Source organism: Oncorhynchus gorbuscha, linkage group LG05 (genome assembly GCF_021184085.1).
Source record: "Oncorhynchus gorbuscha isolate QuinsamMale2020 ecotype Even-year linkage group LG05, OgorEven_v1.0, whole genome shotgun sequence".
In the NCBI taxonomy this organism is placed as follows: Eukaryota; Metazoa; Chordata; class Actinopteri; order Salmoniformes; family Salmonidae; genus Oncorhynchus; species Oncorhynchus gorbuscha.
Genome location: NC_060177.1, coordinates 84,923,687 through 84,942,120, shown reverse-complemented (window position 1 = coordinate 84,942,120; position 18,434 = coordinate 84,923,687). Strand labels below are relative to the sequence as shown.

The 18,434-nt window shown below is 45.6% G+C and overlaps 1 protein-coding gene across 2 annotated transcripts in view; it reads left to right on the top strand.

The window, feature by feature from the left end:
- Positions 1 to 18,434, top strand: part of LOC124036599 (E3 ubiquitin-protein ligase znrf3-like) — a 197,215-nt gene that overhangs the window by 171,164 nt on the left and 7,617 nt on the right. Inside the window, exon 5 of one of the 2 annotated variants that reach the window (XM_046351372.1) lies at positions 11,134 to 11,241. In XM_046351372.1, coding sequence (XP_046207328.1) covers positions 11,134 to 11,241 — 108 coding nt within the window. Of the gene's footprint in view, positions 1 to 11,130; positions 11,242 to 18,434 lie in introns of both variants that reach the window. The other variant, XM_046351370.1, reaches the window with a different exon arrangement.

Below are 18,434 nucleotides of genomic sequence, written 5' to 3'. Positions count from 1 at the left end.
CTCAGACCGCTCCCCATTCCTTCTCGACCATGGTCTCACATCGCCCTAGACTTCATTACCGGTCTGCCTTTGTCTGCGGGGAAGACTGTGATTCTTACGGTTGTCGATAGGTTCTCTAAGGCGGCACATTTCATTCCCCTCGCTAAACTTCCTTCCGCTAAGGAGACGGCACAAATCATTATCGAGAATGTATTCAGAATTCATGGCCTCCCGTTAGACGCCGTTTCAGACAGAGGCCCGCAATTCACGTCACAGTTTTGGAGGGAGTTCTGTCGTTTGATTGGTGCGTCCGTCAGTCTCTCTTCCGGGTTTCATCCCCAGTCTAACGGTCAAGCAGAGAGGGCCAATCAGACGATTGGTCGCATACTACGCAGCCTTTCTTTCAGAAACCCTGCGTCTTGGGCAGAACAGCTCCCCTGGGCAGAATACGCTCACAATTCGCTTCCTTCGTCTGCTACCGGGTTATCTCCGTTTCAGAGTAGTCTGGGTTACCAGCCTCCTCTGTTCTCATCCCAGCTTGCCGAGTCCAGCGTTCCCTCCGCTCAAGCGTTTGTCCAACGTTGTGAGCGCACCTGGAGGAGGGTGAGGTCTGCACTTTGCCGTTACAGGGCACAGACTGTGAGAGCCGCCAATAAACGCAGGATTAAGAGTCCAAGGTATTGTTGCGGCCAGAGAGTGTGGCTTTCCACTCGCAACCTTCCTCTTACGACAGCTTCTCGTAAGTTGACTCCGCGGTTCATTGGTCCGTTCCGTGTCTCCCAGGTCGTCAATCCTGTCGCTGTGCGACTGCTTCTTCCGCGACATCTTCGTCGCGTCCATCCTGTCTTCCATGTCTCCTGTGTTAAGCCCTTTCTTCGCACCCCGTTCGTCTTCCCTCCCCCCTCCCGTCCTTGTCGAGAGCGCACCTATTTACAAGGTACATAAGATCATGGACATGCGTTCTCGGGGACGGGGTCACCAATACTTAGTGGATTGGGAGGGTTACGGTCCTGAGGAGAGGAGTTGGGTTCCGTCTCGGGACGTGCTGGACCGTTCACTCATTGATGATTTCCTCCGTTGCCGCCAGGATTCCTCCTCGAGTGCGCCAGGAGGCGCTCGGTGAGTGGGGGGTACTGTCATGTTTTGTCATTTATTATCTTGTCTTGTCCCTGTGCTTCCCATTCTATTCGTTTCCCTCTGCTGGTCTTATTAGGTTCTTTCCCTCTTTCTATCCCTCTCTCTCCCCCTCCCTCTATCACTCTCTCGCTCTCTCTTCTCTCTATCGTTCCGTTCCTGCTCCCAGCTGTTCCTATTCCCCTAATCAATCATTTAGTCTTCCCACACCTGTTCCCGATCCTTTCCCCTGATTAGAGTCCCTATTTCTTCCTTTGTGTTCCGTTCCTGTCCTGTCGGTTCCTTGTCTAGAATTCACCGTGCTGTGTTTGTGTATCGCCCTGTCGTGTCGTGTTTTCCTCAGATGCTGCGTGGTGAGCAGGTGTCTGAGTCTGTCTGGTTCAAGTGCCTTCCCGAGGCAACCTGCTGTTCTCCTGCTGTTCAAGATCGAGTCTCCAGTTTGTCCTCGTCATTTCGAGTGAAAGTTGTGTTTTTTGTTTGTATTTACTTTACTGGATTAAAGACTCTGTTTTCGCCAAGTCGCTTTTGGGTCCTCTTTCACCTGCATGACAGTTTCAGTGGTAATTCCATCATTCCAGACTGTTTCAGTGGTAATTCCATCGTTCCAGACTGTTTCAGTGGTAATTCCATCATTCCAGTTTCAGTGGTAATTCCATCATTCCAGTTTCAGTGGTAATTCCATCATTCCAGACTGTTTCAGTGGTACTTCCATCATTCCAGTTTCAGTGGTAATTCCATCATTCCAGTTTCAGTGGTAATTCCATCATTCCAGACTGTTTCAGTGGTAATTCCATCATTCCAGTTTCAGTGGTAATTCCATCATTCCAGACTGTTTCAGTGATCATTCCATCATCTGTAAGGAACATTAACATACCTAAAGCACCTCCCAAATGGATTATTTTAAGACATTGTAAAAATGTTATTATTGATTCTTTCATTGATTACTTTCTCTCACAATTTGAGCATGTCTGTCCCCCAAAAATGTTGTGGGTGTTTTACATGTGAATCAATTGAACTGTTTGAGACATCTTAATACACACAGGGACATTTAAGTTGATCAAATCAAATCAAATCAAAGTTGATCCATTTAAAAAGGAATTGGTACCAATGCGGTTGTCTGCTGTTTGGGAGGGACTTATAATGTATTTCCTAAAATAAATCTGTGAAGATTGTCATGAATGATCTAATTTGCATCGTAAGGTCTTGGTTTTGTTTTGATAGATGACGTCACCTTAGTCCTGGGTAGGAAGCAGCAGTTAGGTTACTAAGGTCTTTCTAATGGATACGCGAAAACAATTATTAGATCTCTATACTAACCAAAGCTTATAGTTAATTGTTTTTCTAATTTGTGACTGACTGGCTCAAATCGGTCTTATGTAGCAAATTTGAAATTGGGTTTTTTACGTTGGTAAAAAGTAGAGACTTGAGCTACAAAATGATATATCATACACTGTATTTCTGAGGAACAATGGGAAAGTAATTCTGCTTTGAAAGTTGATAAACTTGTAAACTCACTTTTGACAAAAGTGCCTTTGAATATTTTGATACCTACTGTAGAGCTCTCCTATGTCTACACACATGCAGCATTGTTCACACCCTCTTCAGCCGGCCCCACCCATCTCTTTAAGGATTCACATGTGAGGTCATGTGCTAAACAGTGAGTAGTGTAGTAAAGATTAAGATTAAAAGTGGTAAATGTAGTAGCCTACAATAAAGAAGAATTCCAGGTAAATAGAGTGTCCAGATAGTTAGCCCTTTAAAATTATAAACTTGGATTAGCTAACACAACGTGCCATTGTAACACAGGAGTGATGGTTGCTGATAATGGGCCTCTGTACATCTATGTAGATATTCCATTAAAAAAATCTGCTGTTTCCAGCTACAAAAGTAATTTACAACATTAACAATGACTACACTGTATTTCTGATCAATTTTATGTTATTTTCAAGGACAGAAAAAATATATTTTCTTTCAAAGAACAAGGACATTTCTAGTGACCCCTAACTTTTGAACGGTAGTGTAAATAAAATATACAGTATGTACACGAACAATATCAATAGCGATAGATTAGGTAGTTATATGCATGCAATCAGTGGTAAAGTGGCTGAGCAGCAGGATAAAATAGTAGCAGCAACAACGTGTGTGTGTGTGTGTGTGTGTGTGTTAGGATGGTGTGTTAGGAGAGAGTCATTTGAATAGAGGAACTAGCGATATTGCTGATGACTGGTCCGTCCGAACCACGCATGAACAAGGGAATCTATATTCGGAGAGCCTGTTTCTGTCCTGCCCTTGACTTTGGTGCAGGGCATGTGATGTCCATAGCCTCTTCGTCGCAAAACTCCCTGATTTTCTCAAAAAGATCGTTTGTCTAGCTGTGTCCAGTCCAGGTGGTGCTTCTACAGGCAGACAATCTATGGGAGGGAGGATGTCAGTGTTGTGCAGCAGCTGAAACTTGGTCTCGACTGACTCCGAACGCTCCTTGGCAATAACAACACCAGACTCCAGAGCATCGATGCTGTAAAACAGGAAATAACACAAAAAAATAGACATTACAACCGTGCTCAACATCAATTCACCTCGCAAGTTTAGATAAGAAGAATAACCTCATACAATGCAATGAAAACTATATTCACCTGAAGTGCTGGTACTGCTTAATTTGTGGTAGCGGCCTGAAGTACGGAGTCAGGTGTTGTTGCCAGCCATAGCTTTCCAGCAGCACCGTACCATCCTCTAGTCCAACCAGCTGTGGTTGGACTGGAGGCCTTCCTGAATCGGGACATAGGCCTTCCTGAATCGGGTCATATATAAGTAATATGCTTTCCAAAAGATAATTAAGAATCTTTCCTCAAACACTTTCAATCATTGTTCCATCAATTGCAAACAACATAATATAGGACTTTCTTTGATTTGAAACAAAATGATTTGCTAGAAACCATTTTTGTAAAGTGCAAAAATCCTCTTGGAGAGTTCCTTGTATCTGAAAGATATGTGAACATCATGAAGTTGGAGTAAGATCTTTCAGATACTGTAATGTGGTATAGCCGGAGCAGTTGAATTTCAAAACCAACGGCATAAAGAAATAACCAACATGGGTACAAAACCCGACGCGCACCAGTAAACAAGTGCACAAGCACTTACAACAAACAAATTTACACAAAGACATGGGGGGGAACAGAGGGTTAAATACACAACACTTAATGAGGGAAATGGAAACCTGGTGTGTAGGAAAACAAGACAAAACAAATGGAAAATGAAAAGTGGATCGACGATGGCTAGAAGACCGGTGACACCGACCGCCGAACGCCGTCCGATCAAAGAGAGGAACCGACTTCGGTGGAGGTCGTGACAGATACATCGGCCCAACAGACTAGAATAATTTACATATAGATATCTGTAACGGCGTTCTTCGTTTGTTGAAAGAGAGTCGGACCGAAATGCAGCGTGGTGGTTACTCATGTCTTTAATGAAGAGATTGCGAATCATGAAATAACTATACAAATGCAAAACAACAAACGGAACGTGAAAACTAATTACAGCCTATCTGGTGAACACTACACAGAGACAGGAGCAATCACCCACGAAATACAAAGCGAAACCCAAGCTACCTAAATACGGTTCCCAATCAGAGACAACGAGAATCACCTGACTCTGATTGAGAACCGCCTCAAGCAGCCAAGCCCATACAACACCCCTACTCAGCCGCAATCCCAATAACCACAAAACCCCAATACGAAATACAACAAAACAAACCCATATCACACCCTGGCCTGACCAAACAATCAACGAAAACACAAAACACTAAGACCAAGGCGTGACAATATCAGACCATTACAATCATACAGTGAATTTTAAAAAGCCATTTTTCAAATGTTAAGTTCAAACTTGTTTGTGTTTTTAACCAATCAAAACATCACAATGTGAAGGTATTTGTAAGTACATATGTATAAAATGAGTATACCAAATAATAGGAACACCTTCCAAATATTGAGTTGCAACCCCAATAAGGGCAGAAGGCAAGACCCAAATACAGACACAGGAGGCAGATTGTTGAGCTCTGTTATTTATAACTAAAGGGGTTAGTCAAAAGGGAGTTCAGGTTAGAAGCTAGAGTTCATAAATCAGGTCAGAGTCCAAATGCTACCAGACGATAGGCCGGCTCGAGGTCAGGACAGGCAGGGGTTCAGTAACCTGGTCAGCGTCCAAATGCTACCAGACGATAGGCCGGCTCGAGGTCAGGACAGGCAGGGGTTCAGTAACCTGGTCAGCGTCCAAATGCTACCAGACGATAGGCCGGCTCGAGGTCAGGACAGGCAGGGGTTCAGTAACCTGGTCAGAGTCCAAATGCTACCAGACGATAGGCCGGCTCGAGGTCAGGGACAGGCAGAGTGCTCAGGTAGGCGGGCTCAGAGTCAGGAAAGGGTCAAATCCAGGAGGGGGAGAAAAGAGAGACTGGGAAAAGCAGGAGCTTTGGGTGGTGGACCATTCTTGATACACATGGGAAACTGTTGTGTCAAAAACCCAGCAGCGTTGCAGTTCTTGACACACTCAAACCGGTGTGCCTGGCACCTACTATCACATCCTGTTCAAAGGCACTTCCATATTTTGTCTTGCCTATTCACCCTCTGAATGACACACATACACAATCCATGTCTTAGTTGTCTCAAGGCTTAAAAATCCTTCTTTAACCCATCTTCTCCCCTTCATCTACACTGATTGAAGTGGATTTAATAAGTGACATCAATAAGAGATCATAGCTTTCCCCTGGATTCACCTGGACAGTCTGTCATGGAAAGAGCAGGTGTTCCAGATGTTTGTACACTCAGTGTATATTATAGGTACTTAGTTGTATTAGTTACAGTACCAGTCAAACGTTTGCACACCCCTACTCATTCAAGGGTTTTTCTTGACATTCGTTTTTATCATTTGTAGGCATATTAGTAGTTGTACAAAACATTCTTATGCAGTTAAAGTATGTTTTTTTATTATTTACTTGTTGTCATTATTATTAGACAGTAGTTACCACATTATTGTTATTATTATTGTTTGTTTATTTTGTTTGTTTAGACACGCTTGAAGACGAGCTGGTGCGTCTCAAGAGATGTGATAAAATAACAGTGACAATTGGCAAGTCATTACAGTTTTTTACAATCATCTTGGCACTAATTTCAGAACCTTGATGTCATTTTTCAAAACTCTAGACACAAATCTCACAACCGATGATCAAAATGCACATTTTTCAAAACTCTTAACCCTTTTTCCAATTGCTTGGATACAATACACATAAAGCTAAGATAATTTGTTCATTGAACTAAAATCAACTGTTCAACATGACAATTCACACATTACATCTGAGATGACTGTCTATTCATTTCATTACAATGATCTAACTATAAATTGATACAACTGCTCAAAATGATAAGTACCTGTTGGATTCCTCTAAATGCATAGTTTTAAAAACGGACAAAAAATATTCCATATTTAGATCATGAAATTTTCAGGATAACGAGATCCATTGACACCAATCCAAATCAAACTGTATTTGTCACATGCTCCGAATACAAGAAAATATTTACCAGGTAGACTAAAATAAGGTGGGTGTGTAGGTGGGGGCAAAGTGACTATGCATAGAAACAAACAGCGAGTAGCAGCAGTGTACAAGAAGGGGGGGGGGTCAATGTAAACTGTCCGGTGGTGATTTTCAGGACTTGTTCAGCAGTCTAATGGCTTGGGGGTAGAAGCTGTTGAGGAGCCTTCTGCGGTAGCAGAGAAAACAATCTACAACTTGGGTGACTGGAGTCTCTGACAATTTAATGGGCTTTCCTCTGACACTGCCTATTATATAGGTCCTGGATGGCAGGAAGCTTGGCCCCAGTGATGTCCTAGGCCACCTGAGAGGTGGTCGTGGGCCTCGTTTGAGAGGTGTTGGGGAACGTGGTAGAGGACAAGGCCACGGACCAAGCACCCCTTCTGAGAGGTGGTCGTGGGCCTCGTTTGAGAGGTGTTGGGGAACGTGGTAGAGGACAAGGCCACGGACCAAGCACCCCTTCTGAGAGGTGGTCGTGGGCCTCGTTTGAGAGGTGTTGGGGAAAGTGGTAGAGGACAAGGCCACGGACCAAGCACCCCTTCTGAGAGGTGGTCGTGGGCCTTGTTTGAGAGGTGTTGGGGAACGTGGTAGAGGACAAGGCCACGGACCAAGCACCCCTTCTGAGAGGTTGTCGTGGGCCTCGTTTGAGAGGTGTTGGGGAAAGTGGTAGAGGACAAGGCCACGGACCAAGCACCCCTTCTGAGAGGTGGTCGTGGGCCTCGTTTGAGAGGTGTTGGGGAACGTGGTAGAGGACAAGGCCACGGACCAAGAATCCCTTCTGAGAGCTGTGGGGGAACGTGGTAGAGGACAAGGCCACGGACCTAGAATCCCTTCTGAGAGCTGTGGGGGAACGTGGTAGAGGACAAGGCCACGGACCAAGAATCCCTTCTGAGAGCTGTGGGGGAACGTGGTAGAGGACAAGGCCACGGACCAAGAATCCCTTCTGAGAGCTGTGGGGGAACGTGGTAGAGGACAAGGCCACGGACCTAGAACCCCTTCTGAGAGCTGTGGGGGAAAGTGGTAGAGGACAAGGCCACGGACCAAGAACCCCTTCTGAGAGCTGTGGGGGAACGTGGTAGAGGACAAGGCCACGGACCAAGAACCCCTTCTGAGAGCTGTGGGGAAAGTGGTAGAGGACAAGGCCACGGACCAAGAACCCTTCTGAGAGCTGTGGGGGAAAGTGGTAGAGGACAAGGCCACGGACCAAGAACCCCTTCTGAGAGCTGTGGGGGAAAGTGGTAGAGGACAAGGCCACGGACCAAGAACCCCTTCTGAGAGCTGTGGGGGAAAGTGGTAGAGGACAAGGCCACGGACCAAGAACCCCTTCTGAGAGCTGTGGGGGAAAGTGGTAGAGGACAAGGCCACGGACCAAGAACCCCTTCTGAGAGCTGTGGGGGAAAGTGGTAGAGGACAAGGCCACGGACCAAGAACCCCTTCTGAGAGCTGTGGGGGAAAGTGGTAGAGGACAAGGCCACGGACCAAGAACCCCTTCTGAGAGCTGTGGGGGAAAGTGGTAGAGGACAAGGCCACGGACCAAGACAGCGGGAGCAACAGCAAAGAGTGTCCATTGAAATCCGAGCATAGTTCTAGAACATGCCGTAAATCATGACAACTACTGAGGCAGCTACAATGATTCAACCAAACCTCAGAAGATCAACCGTGGCCTCAATCATCAGAACTTTCCGCAATGAGAACTGGTTAGTCTTCAGAATGCACTAAACATTAGGCTACTCTCAATTGTCAAATGACTATATACTGCATTCCAATGTGTACCACAGAGTAGGTGATGTGAGTAAATGCGTTCTTACTGTCATTTTCCCTGAATAATTGAGACTAGGCCAAATAGAGGAGGCAGAGGCTAAATTAGGACTGACCAATAAGAGCGGGCTGTGGTCAATTTGGTTCGGGCCAGAAATAACATTCGCTTTAAAGAAATTCGGCAGCACATCTTGGACAATGATGACATGTTCAACAATGTGGAAGCCATCAGTTTTCTGACTATTGCACACATGTTGAAAAGGCCCCAGGTGTCTCTAAAACAGCTATACCATGTGCCTTCTGAAAGAAATGCTGACAGAGTGAAGCAACTGAGGACTGAGTATGTTCGGGTATGTTCAGTTTCAAGATGCCTGTTGTGAAAAATTCTACATCATTGTAATCTGTAATTCTCTTTCCAAAATGTATTTTTAGAGGGTGATGGAGCTGGATGCTGATGAAAACCGTCACAAATTGCTATTTTTGGATGAGGCCTGGCCAAGACAAGGAGGAGTGGTCGGAATTTAATTTGCCAGCAGGCAACCATCCAAGTACCTGGACAACGTGGGGTTAACATCACCATGTGTGCGGCTATATCAGAAGATGGTGTGGTTGGACGCAGACCTCGTATTGGATCATATAATGCAGCTCTCCTTGTAACCTTCCTTTATGAGCTAAATCAGGTCTGGGCTGATGGGATAATGTCAGGTTCCACATGGTGTCATGGATGACGCATGCAATGACATCACGGCAGACCAGTGTCAGGCCTGGATTCGCCTGAAGATTCTTCCCAAGATGTTTGGCTAATGAAAACACCCATTGTGATGTGGATGAGAACCTGTGGCCAAATCCACAAGACAGGGTTGATGTAAATATAGAAGTACAGTAATCAACCCTTTGTTTAGCTTTTTACAGTAAGCCAGGTGAGGAACACTGCAGTTGATGTTTTACAGTAAGCCAGGTGAGGAACACTGCAGTTGATGTTTTACAGTAAGCCAGGTGAGGAACACTGCAGTTGATGTTTTACAGTAAGCCAGGTGAGGAACACTGCAGTGATGTTTTACAGTAAGCCAGGTGAGGAACACTGCAGTTGATGTTTTACAGTAAGCCAGGTGAGGAACACTGCAGTTGATGTTTTACAGTAAGCCAGGTGAGGAACACTGCAGTGATGTTTTACAGTAAGCCAGGTGAGGAACACTGCAGTTGATGTTTTACAGTAAGCCAGGTGAGGAACACTGCAGGTGATGTTTTACAGTAAGCCAGGTGAGGAACACTGCAGTTGATGTTTTACAGTAAGCCAGGTGAGGAACACTGCAGGTGATGTTTTACAGTAAGCCAGGTGAGGAACACTGCAGTTGATGTTTTACAGTAAGCCAGGTGAGGAACACTGCAGTTGATGTTTTACAGTAAGCCAGGTGAGGAACACTGCAGTTGATGTTTTACAGTAAGCCAGGTGAGGAACACTGCAGTGATGTTTTACAGTAAGCCAGGTGAGGAACACTGCAGTTGATGTTTTACAGTAAGCCAGGTGAGGAACACTGCAGTGATGTTTTACAGTAAGCCAGGTGAGGAACACTGCAGTTGATGTTTTACAGTAAGCCAGGTGAGGAACACTGCAGTGATGTTTTACAGTAAGCCAGGTGAGGAACACTGAAGGTTGATGTTTTACAGTAAGCCAGGTGAGGAACACTGCAGTGATGTTTTACAGTAAGCCAGGTGAGGAACACTGCAGTTGATGTTTTACAGTAAACCAGGTGAGGAACACTGCAGTGATGTTTTACAGTAAGCCAGGTGAGGAACACTGCAGTTGATGTTTTACTGTAGTTTTTTCTTTTTTTGTAGCTAATTATTCTTGCTTTGATTCAAAGAAACCTTTGTTGTGATTTTATTGTATTTCATCAATAAATGTCAGATTTTGTTCAATGATTCCACTGTGTCTGTAGTATTCTCTCTACTAGTCCTTTTACAGTGATGTATTTACGTGTAGTACCATAATGAAACATGTATCACATATTTTGTACTACAATATTTAATGATTGAACAAACAACTACACAGTGACACTGTCGGTATCTTGTGTGTGGGTGATCTAAATTAACGTTCCTATGGTATTTCATGATAAATTAGTTATTTGAACCAATGATTCTGCAAGCGCAAGGTTTCTTTAAAGATATGAATGCACAATGTAATGTTTTGAATGTTGGACAGCTTGTGTTACAAGTGATGACTGTTTTGAGTTTATAGTTTTGAAAAATGACTAAATGGCTCTGAAATTAGTGCCAAAGTGATTGTAAAAAACACAAAAAAATAGGATACATTTTTGGCACAAATATAATACAAGGCGGAACGAATTGAAATAGGAAATGTATGTGCCTGGCAATTGGGCAATAATTAATAGACATTGTGTAGGAATAAGTAGCAGAAGTCGTGTGTGTGTGTGTGTGTGTGTGTGTGTGTGTGTGTGTGTGTGTGTGTGTGTGTGTGTGTGTGTGTGTGTGTGTGTGTGTGTGTGTGTGTGTGTGTGTGTGTGTGTGTGTGTGTGTGTGTGTGTGTGTGTGTGTGTGTGTGTGTGTGTGTGTGTGTGCGTGCGTGTGCATGTGTGTGTGCGTGTGCGTGGTTTCTTCCTGGTTGTATATATCTAATTGAGTGGAGTCTCTCCCCGGTGTGTTTCTCCCTACAGCAGCCTACAGAGTACTTTGACATGGGGATCTTCCTGGCCTTCTTCATAGTGGTGTCTCTGGTCTGCCTCGTGCTGCTCATCAAGATCAAACTAAAACAGAGAAGAAGCCAGGTGAGGACACACACACACACACACAGACACACACACACGCACACACACACACACACACACACACACACACACACACACACACACACACACACACACACACACACACACACACACACACACACACACACACACACACACACACACACGCAAACAGACACACACACACAGACACACACACACACAGACACACACACATACACATACACATATACATACAGTTGAAATCGGAAGTTTACATACACTTAGGTTGGAGTCATTAAAACTAGTTTTTCAACCACTCCACAAATTTCTTGTTAACAAACTATAGTTTTGGCAAGTCGGTTAGGACATCTACTTTGTCATTTTTCCAACAATTGTTTACAGACAGATGATTTCACTTATAATTCAATGTATCACAATTCCAGTGGGTCAGAAGTTTACATACACTAAGTTGACTGTGCCTTTAAACAGTTTGGAAAATTCCAGAAAATAATGTAATGGCTTTAGAAGCTTCTGATAGGCTAATTGACATAATTTGAGTCAATTGGAGATGTACCTGTGGATGTATTTCAAGGCCTACCTTCAAACTCAGTGCCTCATTGCTTGACATCATGGGAAAATCAAAAGAAATCAGCCAAGACCTCAGAAAAAAACTGTAGACCTCCACAAGTCTGGTTCATCCTTGGGAGCAATTTCCAAATGCCCGAAGGTACCACGTTCATCTGTATAAACAATAGTATGCAAGTATAAACACCTTGGGACCACGCAGCCGTCATACCGCGTTCTGTCTCCTAGAGATGAACGTACTTTGGTGCAAAAAAGTGCAAATCAAACCCAGAACAACAGCAAAGGACCTTGTGAAGATGCTGGAGGAAACAGGTACAAAAGTATCTATATCCACAGTAAAACGAGTCCCATATCATCATAACCAGAAAGGCCGCTCAGCAAGGAAGAAGCCACTCCTCCAAAACCACCATAAAACAGACAGATTATTTGTATTATTATTATTTTATTTCACTTTATTTAACCAGGTAGGCTAGTTGAGAACACCTTTATTTAACCAGGTAGGCTAGTTGAGAACACCTTTATTTAACCAGGTAGGCTAGTTGAGAACACCTTTATTTAACCAGGTAGGCTAGTTGAGAACACCTTTATTTAACCAGGTAGGCTAGTTGAGAACACCTTTATTTAACCAGGTAGGCTAGTTGAGAACACCTTTATTTAACCAGGTAGGCTAGTTGAGAACACCTTTATTTAACCAGGTAGGCTAGTTGAGAACACCTTTATTTAACCAGGTAGGCTAGTTGAGAACACCTTTATTTAACCAGGTAGGCTAGTTGAGAACACCTTTATTTAACCAGGTAGGCTAGTTGAGAACACCTTTATTTAACCAGGTAGGCTAGTTGAGAACACCTTTATTTAACCAGGTAGGCTAGTTGAGAACACCTTTATTTAACCAGGTAGGCTAGTTGAGAACACCTTTATTTAACCAGGTAGGCTAGTTGAGAACACCTTTATTTAACCAGGTAGGCTAGTTGAGAACACCTTTATTTAACCAGGTAGGCTAGTTGAGAACACCTTTATTTAACCAGGTAGGCTAGTTGAGAACACCTTTATTTAACCAGGTAGGCTAGTTGAGAACACCTTTATTTAACCAGGTAGGCTAGTTGAGAACACCTTTATTTAACCAGGTAGGCTAGTTGAGAACACCTTTATTTAACCAGGTAGGCTAGTTGAGAACACCTTTATTTAACCAGGTAGGCTAGTTGAGAACACCTTTATTTAACCAGGTAGGCTAGTTGAGAACACCTTTATTTAACCAGGTAGGCTAGTTGAGAACACCTTTATTTAACCAGGTAGGCTAGTTGAGAACACCTTTATTTAACCAGGTAGGCTAGTTGAGAACACCTTTATTTAACCAGGTAGGCTAGTTGAGAACACCTTTATTTAACCAGGTAGGCTAGTTGAGAACACCTTTATTTAACCAGGTAGGCTAGTTGAGAACACCTTTATTTAACCAGGTAGGCTAGTTGAGAACACCTTTATTTAACCAGGTAGGCTAGTTGAGAACACCTTTATTTAACCAGGTAGGCTAGTTGAGAACACCTTTATTTAACCAGGTAGGCTAGTTGAGAACACCTTTATTTAACCAGGTAGGCTAGTTGAGAACACCTTTATTTAACCAGGTAGGCTAGTTGAGAACACCTTTATTTAACCAGGTAGGCTAGTTGAGAACACCTTTATTTAACCAGGTAGGCTAGTTGAGAACACCTTTATTTAACCAGGTAGGCTAGTTGAGAACACCTTTATTTAACCAGGTAGGCTAGTTGAGAACACCTTTATTTAACCAGGTAGGCTAGTTGAGAACACCCTTATTTAACCAGGTAGGCTAGTTGAGAACACCTTTATTTAACCAGGTAGGCTAGTTGAGAACACCTTTATTTAACCAGGTAGGCTAGTTGAGAACACCTTTATTTAACCAGGTAGGCTAGTTGAGAACACCTTTATTTAACCAGGTAGGCTAGTTGAGAACACCTTTATTTAACCAGGTAGGCTAGTTGAGAACACCTTTATTTAACCAGGTAGGCTAGTTGAGAACACCTTTATTTAACCAGGTAGGCTAGTTGAGAACACCTTTATTTAACCAGGTAGGCTAGTTGAGAACACCTTTATTTAACCAGGTAGGCTAGTTGAGAACACCTTTATTTAACCAGGTAGGCTAGTTGAGAACACCTTTATTTAACCAGGTAGGCTAGTTGAGAACACCTTTATTTAACCAGGTAGGCTAGTTGAGAACACCTTTATTTAACCAGGTAGGCTAGTTGAGAACACCTTTATTTAACCAGGTAGGCTAGTTGAGAACACCTTTATTTAACCAGGTAGGCTAGTTGAGAACACCTTTATTTAACCAGGTAGGCTAGTTGAGAACACCTTTATTTAACCAGGTAGGCTAGTTGAGAACACCTTTATTTAACCAGGTAGGCTAGTTGAGAACACCTTTATTTAACCAGGTAGGCTAGTTGAGAACACCTTTATTCAACCAGGTAGGCTAGTTGAGAACACCTTTATTCAACCAGGTAGGCTAGTTGAGAACACCTTTATTTAACCAGGTAGGCTAGTTGAGAACACCTTTATTTAACCAGGTAGGCTAGTTGAGAACACCTTTATTTAACCAGGTAGGCTAGTTGAGAACACCTTTATTTAACCAGGTAGGCTAGTTGAGAACACCTTTATTTAACCAGGTAGGCTAGTTGAGAACACCTTTATTTAACCAGGTAGGCTAGTTGAGAACACCTTTATTCAACCAGGTAGGCTAGTTGAGAACACCTTTATTCAACCAGGTAGGCTAGTTGAGAACACCTTTATTTAACCAGGTAGGCTAGTTGGGAACACCTTTATTTAACCAGGTAGGCTAGTTGGGAACACCTTTATTTAACCAGGTAGGCTAGTTGAGAACACCTTTATTCAACCAGGTAGGCTAGTTGAGAACACCTTTATTTAACCAGGTAGGCTAGTTGAGAACACCTTTATTTAACCAGGTAGGCTAGTTGAGAACACCTTTATTTAACCAGGTAGGCTAGTTGAGAACAATTTCTCATTTACAACTGCGAAAAGATTGGCAAAGATTAAGCATAGCAGTGTGACACAGACAACACAACAAAGTTACACATGGAATAAACAGTAAACAAGCCAATAACACAATAAACAAGTCAATGACACAGTAGAAAAAAAGGAAGTCTATATACAGTGTGTGCAAAAGGCATGAGGAGGTAGGCAATAAATAGGCCATAGGAGCGAATAATTACAATTTAGCAGATTAACACTGGAGTGATAAATGAGCAAGATGATGATGTGCAAGTAGAGATACTGGTGTGCAAAAGAGCAGAAAAGTAAATAAAATAAAAACAGTATGGGGATGAGGTAGGTAGATTGAGTGGGCTATTTACTGATGGACTATGTACAGCTGCAGCGATTGGTTAGCTGCTCAGATAGCTGATGTTTAAAGTTGGTGAGGGAAATAAGTCTCCAACTTCAGCGATTTTTGCCATTCGTTCCAGTCACTGGCAGCAGAGAACTGGAATGAAAGGCGGCCAAATGGGGTGTTGGCTTTGGGGATGACCAGTGAGATTTACCTGCTGGAACGTGTGCTACGGGTGGGTGTTGTTATCGTGACCAGTGAGCTGAGATAAGGCGGAGCTTTACCTAGCATAGACTTATAGATGTCCTGGAGCCAGTGGGTCTGGCGACGAACATGTAGCGAGGGCCAGCCGACTAGAGCATACAGGTCGCAGTGGTGGGTGGTATAAGGTGATTTGGTAACAAAACGGATGGCACTGTGATAGACTGCATCCTGTTTGCTGAGTAGAGTATTGGAAGCTATTTTGTAGATGACATCGCCGAAGTCGAGGATCGGTAGGATAGTCAGTTTTACAAGGGTAAGTTTGGCGGCGTGAGTGAAGGAGGCACTCCTTCACGGTTTGCAACTGGTTTGCAACTGCACATGGGGACAACTATCCTACTTTTTGGAGAAATGTCCTCTGGTCTGATGAAACATAAGGTGAATGCACCAATTTGTAAGTCGCTCTGGATAAGAGCGTCTGCTAAATGACTGAAATGTAAATGTAAACAAAAATATAACTGTTTGGCTATAATGACCATCGTTATGTTTGGAGGAAAAAGGGGGATGCTTGCAAGCCGAAGATCACCATCCCAACCGTGAAGCACGGGGTTGGCAGCATAATTTTATGGGGGTGCTTTGCTGCAGGAGGGACTAGTGCACTTCACAAAATAGATGGCATAACGAGGAAGGAAAATGATGTAGATATATTGAAGTTGATACGGGCATGCTGAGGACACGCTGTATATCAGTGGTGCACCTGTACATGCACCTGTATATCAATGGTGGCTGCTGCCACTTTAAGTAGGAGGATAGGCTCATAGTTATGCTCGGACCAGAAAGAAGTGGATGAAACACATGGTTTCTACTACACTACAGATATTGTTATAAACCGTCCCACTCTCCCCAGCCACCAACTCTCTGTCCTCTGCTCCTCTCCACAGCCACCAACTCTCTGTCCTCTGCTCCTCTGCTCCTCTGCTCCTCTGCTCCTCTCCCCAGCCACCAACTCTCTGTCTGCTGCTCCTCTCTCCAGCCACCAACTCTCTGTCCTCTACCCAGCCACCAACTCTCTGTCTTCTGCTCCTCTCCCCAGCCACCAACTCTCTGTCCTCTGCTCCTCTCCCCAGCCACCAACTCTCTGTCTTCTGCTCCTCTCCCCAGCCACCAACTCTCTGTCCTCTGCACCTCTCCCCAGCCACCAACTCTCTGTCCTCTGCTCCTCTCCCCAGCCACCAACTCTCTGTCCTCTGCTCCTCTCCCCAGCCACCAACTCTCTGTCCTCTGCTCCTCTCCCCAGCCACCAACTCTCTGTCCTCTGCTCCTCTCCCCAGCCACCAACTCTCTGCCACCAACTCTCCCCAGCCACCAACTCTCTGCCCTCCTCTGTCCTCTCCCCAGCCACCAACTCTCTGTCTTATGCTCCTCTCCCCAGCCACCAACTCACTGTCCTCTGCTCCTCTCCCCAGCCACCAACTCTCTGTCCTCTGCTCCTCTCCCCAGCCACCAACTCTCTGTCCTCTGCCCCCCTCCCCAGCCACCAACTCTCTGTCCTCTGTCCTCTGCCCCTCTCCCCAGCCACCAACTCTCTGTTCTCTGTCCTCTGCTCCTCTCCCCAGCCACCAACTCTCTGTCTTCTGCTCCTCTCCCCAGCCACCAACTCTCTGTCCTCTGTCCTCTACTCCTCTCCCCAGCCACCAACTCTCTGTCCTCTGTCCTCTGCTCCTCTCCCCAGCCACCAACTCTAGACCTCTGCTCCTCTCCCCAGCCACCAACTCTCTGTCCTCTTCTCCTCTCCCCAGCCACCAACTCTCTGTCCTCTGTCCTCTGCTCCTCTCCCCAGCCACCAACTCTCTGTCTTCTGCTCCTCTCCCCAGCCACCAACTCTCTGTCCTCTGCACCTCTCCTCAGCCACCAACTCCCTGTCCTCTGCTCCTCTCTCCAGCCACCAACTCTCTGTCTTCTGCTCCTCTCCTCAGCCACCAACTCTCCGTCTGCTGCCCCTCTCCCCAGCCACCAACTCTCTGTCCTCTGCTCCTCTCCCCAGCCACCAACTCTCTGTCCTCTGCTCCTCTCCCCAGCCACCAACTCTCTGTCCTCTGTCCTCTGCTCCTCTCCCCAGCCACCAACTCTCTGTCCTCTGCTCCTCTCTCCAGCCACCAACTCTCTGTCTTCTGCTCCTCTCCTCAGCCACCAACTCTCCGTCTGCTGCCCCTCTCCCCAGCCACCAACTCTCTGTCCTCTGCTCCTCTCTCCAGCCACCAACTCTCTGTCCTCTGCGCCTCTCCCCAGCCACCAACTTTCTGTCCTCTGCTCCTCTCCCCAGCCACCAACTCTCTGTCCTCTGCTCCTCTCCCCAGCCACCAACTCTCTGTCCTCTGCACCTCTCCCCAGCCACCAACTCTCTGTCTTCTGCACCTCTCCCCAGCCACCAACTCTCTGTCTTCTGCTCCTCTCCCCAGCCACCAACTCTCTGTCCTCTGCTCCTCTCCCCAGCCACCAACTCTCTGTCCTCTACTCTCCTCTCCCTCTGCTCCTCTCCCCAGCCCAACTCTCTGTCTGTCTGCTCCTCTCCCCAGCCACCAACTCTCTGTCTTCTGCTCCTCTCCCCAGCCACCAACTCTCTGTCCTCTGCTCCTCTCCCCAGCCACCAACTCTCTGTCCTCTGCTCCTCTCCCCAGCCACCAACTCTCTGTCCTCTGCTCCCTCTCCCCAGCCACCAACTCTTCTGTCCTCTGCTCCTCTCCCCAGCCACCAACTCTCTGTCTCTCTGCTCCCTCTCCTCTCCCCAGCCACCAACTCTCTGTCTTCTGCTCCTCTCCCCAGCCACCAACTCTCTGTCCCCAGCCACCAACTCTCTGCTCCTCTCCCCAGCCACCAACTCTCTGTCCTCTGCCCCTCTCCCCAGCCACCAACTCTCTGTCCTCTGCTCCCCTCCCCAGCCACCAACCTTCTGTCTTCTGCTCCTCTCCCCAGCCACCAACTCTCTGTCCTCTGCTCCTCTCCCCAGCCACCAACTCTCTGTCCTCTGCCCCTCTCCCCAGCCACCAACTCTCTGTCCTCTGCTCCCCTCCCCAGCCACCAACCTTCTGTCCTC